Below are 10,860 nucleotides of genomic sequence, written 5' to 3'. Positions count from 1 at the left end.
TTAATTACAACTTGCACTGTTTTTGCCTCATCCAAAAATACATTTAGTCTGGTATTGTGGATTAGACAACAAAGCTTTAGAGAAATAAGAATGTTCTGTTGCCTTTAGAGGAATAGTTTAACATTTTAGAAAATATGCTTATTTGCTTTCTTTACAAGAGTTGTTGATGTCAAGATTGATATCATTCATGCCTGCGTGTTAAATACAGTGCTAGAGTCAGGACGTGGTTAGCTTAATTAGCATGAAGGCTGGAAACAGAAGGAAGCAGCTAGCCTGGTTCTCTGTAAAGGGAAAAATGTGCTCTACCAACACTACTAAAGCTAGATAATTAACATACTGAATCTGGTTTGTTTCACCCATACACCAACACAAATGTAAAAATGCCTCCAGACTTTTTTTGCTAAGCTAAGCTAACCTAACCGCATCCTGACTCCTGCCCCATATTTAACACACCAATGTGAGATTGGTATAGATCTTCTCTTCTAAAGTGATTGAAGTGTTTTTTAGTTGTTCATGACAGTCATTTGAAATTTGGAAAACAGAGCTGTCATTTTCTTAAGAAATTACAGCCATGAGAATAAGTTGCTGGGTTCGGGTTCAGTGAGAGTAAAAAGCAAAGCATTTTATTGGTCAGTGTGAAGTTTAAACCTCTGTCATATTCATTTGTCCACCTAGGTCTGGACTGAAATATGTTTATGTGCTGAGGGGCCCACCCATTGCACAGACCCAACTTACCATCATACAGGTCACAACCCTGTCAGAGCCTCTGCATATAATATAACATGTGCTGTACTATTCCCACACAGTGTTTGGATAATGTGCGTGGGTGTAGCTGTATGTGTTTCTCCACACACTTCATATTGGCCTCAATTTGGGCCTGCATGTATAATGTCAACCTATATATTTCCTCCTTTCAACACCAGTAGGACATGTTTTCTGCACATCTGCTGTTTTTTTTAACTAAAGAGGGATGGAAAAGTACTCATTGCTGTGACACAGTGCACTTGTAATCTTTGATTAAATTCTAAAAATAGTAAATAATTAGTTAATTAGTGCAGTACGCCTTTTTGGTCCATCTTGAAGTTCTGTACTTTCAGAAAAAATACATTTTGGAACAGTGAATGAACTTTCCTCTAGAGGTATACCCTTAGCACAAATATTACACTATTAGAGCCACTGGTTAGGCTCTAATTATCAGCATACTGTTTGTTTCATCCAATGCTTTCATATTTGGGATAAAATGAACAACCTCCAGGGATCATTTGAGGAACTTTGGACTTATTTCAAGCTAGTATCCCAAAGAAAGATTGAAAGTGTTTTACCCTGTATGGCTCAGTGTTGTTCTGCAGGTCCATGCTTGAGATGACCCAGCTGTCAGAGGGCGCCTGGCTGCTCCACAGCGGTTTGTCAAAGCTCTCGCCCTCTGTGCGCTGCCGGACTTCCAGGCGCCCTGATTCAGTGATCTGGTAGACCAGCCTCAGACAGCTCCACTCTCCTTGCTCCAGAGCCGGGCTCAGCAGGACCCCTGTGATCTCTCTCTGTGATCCGGCATCTGCAGTTACCCCATCCTCCAGGTCATATTCCATGGCTGCATCCACTGCAACAAAACGGCCTGAAACAAAAAGGTACGTTGGATTTAGAAAAAACATTTAGAAGTTGCTGACAAAAAAAAAAAGAAAAGATTATTGTAATTACGGGGAGTAATGTTACCCTCAAACATACAAACAGATACAAACATAAATCCAAGTGCTTGGCACACAGTCACATACGTTCTCGGAGAATGTCACGGGTTGACATTTAGCAGGTAATATTTGCCATGGTCACCATTACAGTTTAGCATGTTAGCCTGCTAACAGTTGCTGATTAGCATTTAGTACAGCTGAGGCTGATGGGAATGTCAGTTTTGCAGGTATTTGGTCGTTTACCAAAGTATTGGACAAAGTGGTGGACTGACTAACAAAGTGACACCAGCAGAAACATTGCTAAAACACTAAATGACTGTTGATCATAATTTCTTTACAAACTGATATTCTGGTAACCCAAAGTTCACATTTGAGCAGCGATCTTCTGTAGGATATGAAGCCCTGTGTGAAATGTGTGAAATGTGTGAAATGTACTAGGTATCTATTCTAATTCCCAAAAGAGAAGAGTTTCTAGAATAGAAGGGAGAAAAACAAGTTATAGCATGGGCACTGTTTCTAATGCAACTTTTACCTGAAATTAAGCAAATCAGGCATTATACATCAGGAATGATGTCTAAAATCAAGACCCTCTGACTTTATAACATAAAATCCACCTGAGCTCCTACCATAACAGCTCTTAGCTTCTTTTCTGCTCCAGGGGCCCCTGAGCTCTCGTCACTGGTCTGTCATTTATTATTTGTCCCTGTGGAATGCCCTGCTGCCCCAGGGCTCCTATATCCTGACAAAGACACATGTATCCAAACACACACTCACTGCAGGGCTGAGCTCATTTCACCTTGAATTTGGTCAATTAAAGACGTTTTTCTTCTTTTGTTGCCAATAAACTGCAATTGTTTGCAAATGTGTGTATTGACTGAACTGAAACTTAATCGATCATATCCTTGGGACACACTGAAACCGACCAGTCAATGGAATCAGTGTGAATGCCATCTTTGGATTCAGACAAGAAGAAAATACACAAAAAGAGCTTTGTATATTTGACATGACTTCACTTCACTGCACAAACCACCAAAGGGAACGGAAGACTGAGTGAGAGGAGAGTAAATCAGCCCACCATTAACGTACCAGCTACACTGACCTTTTTAACAAGCCGTCGGCAATAGCAACAGGGATGAAAACAGGAAAAAAGAAAGTAGTTGACGTATCCCAGAGGGAATACTGACAGCAAGACAGGCTGCAACAGCAGAGCAATTTTCAGACAAGTACGATACAAGGATTATGTTGGGGGAAAAAAGAGTCTTAATAAGGAGTTTTTCCAACAGGGTCTGGCTGCAGATACAGTAGCTACTGGAGCAGCAGTTCCCTGGCACACTAGGAGGAAGTCTGCCTCACCAATCAAATAAGTCTAGATGAGAGATTGTTATATGCAATATGAGTTCTGATTGGACCTTTCAGTAGTGCAGAAGCAATCAGTCAATCAAGTGGTTTGTCTATTTGATGCCAACTTTGGTAATCAATTAACTCTTTTAACAAGTAAAAATAGCAGCTATTTGCTCCTTCCAGCCTTTTAAATATGAAGTTACTGTCACTGCTTATACAATCTAAGCAGTCTGCAGATGTCATTGCTAGCTCTGTTTACTTTTGTCATTATTTCTCACCTTTTATATACCTGATGATTGTTTAAAACATTCAATAAATAGTCAACAATGTATGTGGGTTACAGAGCTGAAGTTAAGATAATGTTAGCCTAGCTTAGCATAAAGACTGAAAACAGGAGCTTGGCTATGTCCAAAGTTAAAAAATATACCAAATAAATATATCAACAGCTACAAAACTCACTCATTAATGCATTTATCTTGTTTGTTTAATCAGTACACGAGTTACACGCTGGAAAAAGTTCTAGACGATCGACATCTGCCCAGCACTTCAAAGCAGTATTCTGCTATTTCTGCTGGCAACCGCGACACCATGGGTCCGGAAATTCACTGCACCCTGCTGTTATTTGACAAGAAATAATTCCAACAGGTAACTCCCTTCAAAGCCATAAATCGTTTTTACATTTCTGTTTTTGAAATTTAGAGAGAGGCTAGCTTTATCCTCCGCTTACAGTCTTTATGCTAAGCTAGGTTAAATCGCCTCGTGACTCAAGCTCCCCAGCAAATGCATTGAGACTGATATCGATCTTCTCTTCTCACTCTCAGAAAGAAAGCAAATAAGCATATTAAGGTTGAACTGTTTGTTTAAAGAAGTAAGAAGAAGAAGAAGGGATGCATATTCATACTAGGTTGTATCCACTCCTTTAGTTACCAGAAGGTTAAAGCTAGTTAAGATATTGGTATTAGTTTAGAGGTGTTTAAGTTTACTGATAAGTTGTCACATTCAGATATGTTCTGACACTTCTCGCTCTTGCCCATGGCTGTCGATTTATGCTGTCAGCACCTGCAATCACACCATACTTGGTGCATCATTCATTATGAGTCTGGCCAGCCAAGTTTAGGTGTGTTAGGTGAAAAATGCTTAGATTTATTTAAAGCTTTTGTGTAGATAAGATCAGGTCAAAGACTATACAGTATAAGAATATAGTACTTTGAAACATCAACATGACCTCCACCTCTTAAATCAAGCCACACTTCATGTCACAGTTAATATGACAGGATCCTGCTGCTAGTGCAGCATGAGGTATCTGTCTCCAGATGTATCTGCAGCTACACCCTTCTCAACACTTTGTGCATGGACTTTGATCTACACAAAATAGTCTCCATTTGTATTAAATCTCAGTACAGATACAGCAAATGGGAACGTGAGAAGGTTAGCAACAGTTGTGTTATTTCTACAACAGGGCAATTGTACAAATCTATCGTCTAATCTGCGATCATCTGCTGGCTTTGATCACTTTACATACATAGACACTGATAGAACTCAGATATGGGTGTGCACAGCACATCTGTATCAGCTGCAGTACCAACCCAGCGAGAATGCCTAAATCTGTTATTTCACTCACTCCAGATGTTTGGAGATGCTGGAATCAGTGCAGACCAGATGGGGTTCTTTTCACCAGTGTGCCACAATAAAGTCTACACTTACTACAAGCCTCTAAACTAAAAAACATAAAACATAACCTAAAAATTAGAGGACTGAAGATGCTCTGTGGCATCTTTTAAAGTCTCCCAGTACCATCTTTGTGCAGGGTCCAGCTTGTCAAGTCTGCATCTGACGTGTATCCGCAGGTGTTGGACTCAAAGTTGCAGGAGCCTGGCAACAGCTGGTTGTGGGCCTGGATGGTGGCTGTGCATAGAGAGCGGAGAGAAGAGAGAGGAATGGTAAATATGAATCATAGCAACTGGCATTAACAGAAACATGCCCTCATGCACCAACACTGGCACGACCATTAAAACGCACTCACCAGCAAAAGTCAAAAGGTAGAATGGAAGCATTGCAGCTTTCTGTGGAAATAAATCAACCCTCAGAGGAAATAAGAAAAGCAAAAGTCCACAGTCGTAAAAAGTAAAAGAAGTTACAACCAAAGTTTGTCTTTGAGGATTTCTCTTGAGTGTGTCGTCTGAGTGTCTCTCCAGCTCACAGACTGGCAGCACACTGCAGACTCTCCGCCGGGAAGTATGTTTGTGTCTGCACAACAGAGCAGGGAGAAAGAGGAGGAGAAAGAGAGAGTTCTGAGAGGGAGAGGAGGAGGAGGAGAATAAGGCGAGTGATGAGCTGCTGGGAGGCCAGTGAGGGAGCAGGGGAGAGAGTTAAAAAGGAAGGTAGTGGAAAGAAGGAGACGAGTGATGGCTGGTGAGAAAAAGATGTGAGAGATGGGAGAACAAAGTGAGATTGGAGAGTGGTTGTGGAAGAAAAAGAATGGAATAGAAAGAGTAACGGGGAGAGGAGGAGTGACTTTTTGTCTGTTAATTGAAGGAAGTTTCCCCATGAGAAAAACAATGGCATGATCCTTTGGTCCAACCAGCTGACCAGTGTGTAGGATTTAGTGGCATCTAGCTGAGTTCCAGATTACAACTCCCTCGACTCACCCTGCCGTTCCAAATGTGCAAGAAAAATAAAAGACACATTTCAGATAATCAGTATAAACAGATATCTGCAAATGAATGTAGATCGTTTTGAAGAAGGCTAAATTACATCGTTACATAATTATTTTCTCCACACCGACTATCTGCACGCAACCAAAGCCCTGACGTGATTTGCCAATACTACTTGACAAATGGATGCCAAAATCTCTCCCTTGCCTACAGATTCTGCATTCATATGCAGATATATGTTTATAGAGGTTTTACAATCACAACATGGTCTCCTACCAACACTAAACAATGGTTTCTCTCAACCGTGCCTGAACTAAACCAACCCTCAACCATAGAAGTGGCAGTTGTTTCGGAAGGCTCGGATAAACCCTCCTTGTCATTTAGGTTTGAGAACCTGTTGGAAATACACGAAATTAACTCCAGAGCAGACTTTCCCTCAATTTTAAAAATCTTTTTGGTGCATAATATGGCCAAAAGTATGTGGACGGAGTACTTTTTTACATTTTGGCTAGACCCCTTAGTTCCAATAAAGGTAAATATTACAGCATACAGTGTCTTTCTTTTTTCTGACCCTCTCGCTTCAATGCTTCTTAATGGAAGTGTTTTTTTCCATTATGGTGGAAAAGGTTGATCGGTCTTCACTGGTCTGCACAGAGCTCTGCACTGACCTCAACCCCTTCCAACACCTTTGGGAGGAATTGGAACACAGACTGGGGGCAAATCCCTGCAAACAGGCTCCAAAATGCCGTAGAAAGCCTTCTCAGAGTGGTGCAGGCTGTTACAGCACACTGCATATTATTAACATATTTTGTGTATTGTGCTCCAGAATTTCATGACAAAAACATTCCTTTAAGACCCTATCTTGAAGTTGTATGATGTTGCTTCACTGTTTCAGGAGAGGCCTGAATACATGAATGATCTATTCTGAACTGTCTTTTACAAACCCGCAGAGAGTCAAAACATTTTGCAACCTAAATCTAAAATATTTTCCCTGGCTTCAGCCTTGAACATCTTTCAGATGTTCAGATGAAAAAAATAGGCAATTCTGTAAGTCTGCAGACATTCCCATGCAGTTTCATGTCATGTAAATGAACCATGTGGGAATTTGAATGTGGCCATGACACAGACAGGATCCTCAGAGACTAACTGTTTTAATAATGGGACTGAAAGTTGGGAATCAGGCTGTTTTTTCATTGATCGCATTCATCCCAAGTGCAAAAAATAAGACTTTTTCACTTTTCACATTGCCTGAGGGAATAGATTTAAGAGCTGAAGAAGAAAAGAATGTAGCATGCTGGATACTGGAGACTGGACTTTCTTGTTTTTTTTGTTTTTTTTAGGAGAGAGCGCTCTCATCCACATTTGTGACCCATCTGTCAGACCTGCACTCTCTCCCTCTGTCTTTATCTCCCTTTCTGCCGTTGTCTTCTGCAGTCCTCTGCCTTTGGTTATCAGCGTTTCAATGAGATGCCATGAGCAATCAGACCAGATGGGGAGGTCAGGTCTCCCCTGATTATCTCCAGAAAGCCGCCTGCAAGTTTTCTTTCCAGCATCTCCAGCTGATTGTTGTTGTTTTAAATGTCCATTACTCATATGTTTGATTGGTTGTGTGTGTTGTGAGCTTTGATAAATAACTGAAAGTTGCCAGAATGTGTCATGGGCAATGTATGCAGAAGTTATTGTTATTGCACGATTACACAGTTATGACATGTTCTCCTCAGTATGTGATTCACTGCCAGAGGGTTCAGGAGGCTACACCCCTAATGGCCCTCCACCCCTGCCTTTGAGAACACCCCAGACCACCGCCTCAGCCCAATAACCCTGAACAAGAAACTTATATAGAATAGCTATTATTGAAAATGTTCTTGATTTTAATCATTAAACCTGCTGGACCAGCTCTGTTCTCACGGGTGGAAGGGACCTTTTAAACTGTTTTATTTTGTCACTGTCATATTTGCAACTGAGATTTCTCTGTGAAGGGAAACATGTTTATTTCTGCAGGGCACACCTGTCTCAGATCCTGCGCTTTCACTCCATCTGCTGGGAGCATCAGCAACAGTTTATGATAATAATCACTGGCAGACTCCGCCTATTTAAGGGGCAGGGGTGAAAAAAGAAGGGCACAAGTGTGCAGAAAGTTGGGATGCATTTTGTGAAATATCTTAGTCAGGGTTAGGATTAGCATCCAACGAGGGCACTTTTGTTACATTTTCTCAAACATCGGGCCGCCAATATTAGAAAAATACCATTCAAGCACTACTGTAATGTAACAAATGAAATTGTGAAACCACCACCAATACATTGGTAAATGGTAAATGGAGTGGTAAATGGACCTGTACCTTGTAATGCGCCTTTCTAGTCTCCGACCACTCCAATTAGCGCGCTTTTCCTACATGCCACATTCACTACTTCACACACATTCACTCAGCGAATGCATAAGCCATGGAACAGAAACTAACTATTCATACACATTCACAACCGATGACGCACATTTCAGTATCATTTTTTCTGGGCTCCAAGGATACTTTGAACATGTGCACAGTGAGTGAGCCGGGAATCGAACCAGACACCTTCCGATTGGGGGGCGACCCGTCCTGCCTCTTGTAAAAAATCGGATTATTATGAAAGTGTATTTCTTAATGCAAGTCTTCGTTAGTCAAGAGAACCAGGGCGACGCAAACATTCACTATTTACGCATTTACCAGCTCTGCCTTGTGATTCGTACTGCTTTGTTCAAACAAAGGTTACTATAGAAAATGCATTTAGTATCAGGTAATTGTAATTAATTCTGAATACATAGGAAAAATAAGTCTGATATAGGTATTATTTTGTTGAAATCTTCCCTTTGAATCCCTTTGGTGACCCTCAAGGCCAATTACTGGCTTGGTGGCCGTCAACTGTCTCGTTCAGAATATGTCATAGTCCTGATTGGCAAAGCAAAAGTGTCGAAAAGCAAACTGTCAACTGTGATGTCTTCATGTGACTGCATTTATATATCAGGAAAAAAGAACAAATGGCAAACAACACACAACAAATTGTACAGGAATACCTGAACAACAAGACTAGGTACGATAAGTTAGCTCTGGGTTGGCTGTACTAAATGCTAATGTCAGCGAATGTCTAACATGCTCAACAATAACCGGGAAAGGTTACCCCATGCTGATCTTCAGCTGGGTAATATTGCTGGCCATGTTTACCATCTTGGAAAGGTTTAGTGTGTTAACATGGTTAGCTAATTAGCTAATTAAACACAAGTGCATACGAGCTGATGGGAGGAGCTCACAAGGATTCAGTTAATAGAAAACTATCATCATCGATTATTTAAAAGACTGTGTACATGTTTTCTCGTAATGGTTTTAAATTAAGATTATATCAATAAAGACTTATTCACATCTTCACATAGACTGATTAGTTTAATAATTAACTGATTGGTGTTGTAAGATTGATTAACTGTAAAAGTTAATGGCATGTCTATAATGGTTATGAGGGAAAGGCTTGTGACTGATTCCCTGGTACTTGCAGGCAGGAGATATGGTGGGGTAGCTAGTAACTGAAGGTGCCCACGGAGCAAGACCCCTAACCCCCAATTCGGTGGTCGTGTATTTGTGTAACTGTTTGAGGCGTTTTCTTAAAAAAATAAACCATTGCTACTCAGTTTAACTTCCCTATAAAGGTAAATAACGACCAATAAAAGTGTACTTTGGTAATTAACACCATCATGCGCATTTGCGGGAGAGCGCACCTGTAGACAGGCTGAAACACAGGACCTTGGGCAAGGTAAACATAGAGTTCATGGGGGGTCATCCCTATGCTTCCCTGGGTCCTACCTTCCCCGCTAAGGTTAGGGTTAAGGGTTAGGGGTTAGGGCTTCCCCCCGGTCACCCATACAAAGCAGGGAACATAGGATGGGTAAACGATAGGTACGCTCCCGTTTCATGAACATAATGGAACCTGCCGTGTGCGTTATGAATTGACGGCCGACGGGTTTTTTTGCGTGCCTAAAAGTATAGCTCTGTTTATGCCGTGATGAAAACATTAATGTTGATGTTATTCCAGTGAATGGGTTTTGGGCTGTGCTACTGTGCGGCATCAGCATACATACAGTAGGAGGCCTCATATTTCATGCCAGTATCATTACCAAGGCCACGAAATTATTGATGCTTCTTGGTAAATAGAACAGTGTATTGGACTCAGAGCATGGAAATATTGTGACACAGTTGTCTGCCAGCAAGCAGAGCGAAATAACGTTACCTCACATACACTCTGATAGACCTAATTTCTGCATGATTGCACTCTAGTAATTGAGATTGGAGCTTATTTGATGTTGCTTAGGATTGTCGATTGGTGTCAACAACCACGACCTCCACACCTCCACGCAATAGTTGCACGGGGCCTGTACTTTCACCACAAATCCGGTAAAGTGTGGGATCGAGATTGTGGTCTGCAAAGATGGGCAATGAAAGATTGCGATCCATGGTTATCACTCCCACACCATCACGGCATGGGGCATCCTACGGGTTCACATGGGTTGTTGTACGAGTAGAACGAGAGCTGCGGTCGGCGGTAGGGGCTGCACGTGACTTAAGTAGGAATCGATTACGGGGCTTATGTGTAAGACACAGGCCCCGTGATGCTGCTCCCTACCGAGGCTGAGTGAACACGTGAAATTGTGCCACCGGATTATCGTGTCGGAAACTGCTTTACCTGCATATTAAGGATTACACGTCCGATGTATTGAGATGACGTGAGCATTTAATAGCATTATTCCAGTGACTATTGTGTCAAATTAATGAGCGGGAGCGGGACAAAAAACATACATCTACACATCCATTCATAGAGAGTGAAAGACATCCTGACATTGTGGCATAATTTGTGGGTTTAGTAATAATTTGTGTCACTTTGCAGTCTTCACTGTAAAAAACTCCGACATGCAAAGGTTGGTCAGTTAATAGGATGTGAATATACTGGACAAACTCCAAAGGAAATCGAGAAGTTGGAGATTTCTCGATGATGTCCCTTCCTATCCAACCTGAGGAAAAAAATATATCCACCTACCGCACAATAAAGATTTGGTTTCCCAGCTTGTTACAAACGTTACTTTAAACTCCTCCTTGTAAGGTTGTAGGGGTTTTCATTTATCTATATTCAACCGCTTTTTTTTTTTCCAATTATTTCAAAACAAA

General features: G+C 41.3%; 1 protein-coding gene across 1 annotated transcript in view; it reads right to left on the bottom strand.

Annotated features, from left to right (window-relative positions):
- The window catches only part of LOC118333114 (MAM domain-containing protein 2-like), an 18,523-nt gene extending 13,258 nt beyond the window's left edge, over nucleotides 1-5,265 (bottom strand). The window contains exons 1-3 of the mRNA XM_035668642.1: nucleotides 5,047-5,265; nucleotides 4,818-4,928; nucleotides 1,323-1,612 (exon numbers count right to left, since the gene is read on the bottom strand). Coding sequence (XP_035524535.1) covers nucleotides 1,323-1,612; nucleotides 4,818-4,928; nucleotides 5,047-5,077 — 432 coding nt within the window. The 5' untranslated portion in view covers nucleotides 5,078-5,265. The remainder of the gene's footprint in view (nucleotides 1-1,322; nucleotides 1,613-4,817; nucleotides 4,929-5,046) is intronic.
- Between the last annotated feature and the right edge of the window lie 5,595 nt (nucleotides 5,266-10,860).

This window comes from Morone saxatilis, unplaced genomic scaffold, assembly GCF_004916995.1.
Source record: "Morone saxatilis isolate NCDOM2014 unplaced genomic scaffold, NCSU_SB_2.0 Contig21, whole genome shotgun sequence".
Taxonomy (NCBI): Eukaryota; Metazoa; Chordata; class Actinopteri; family Moronidae; genus Morone; species Morone saxatilis.
Note: the sequence above shows the minus strand (reverse complement) of the source record. Positions and strands in the feature narration are given on the sequence as shown.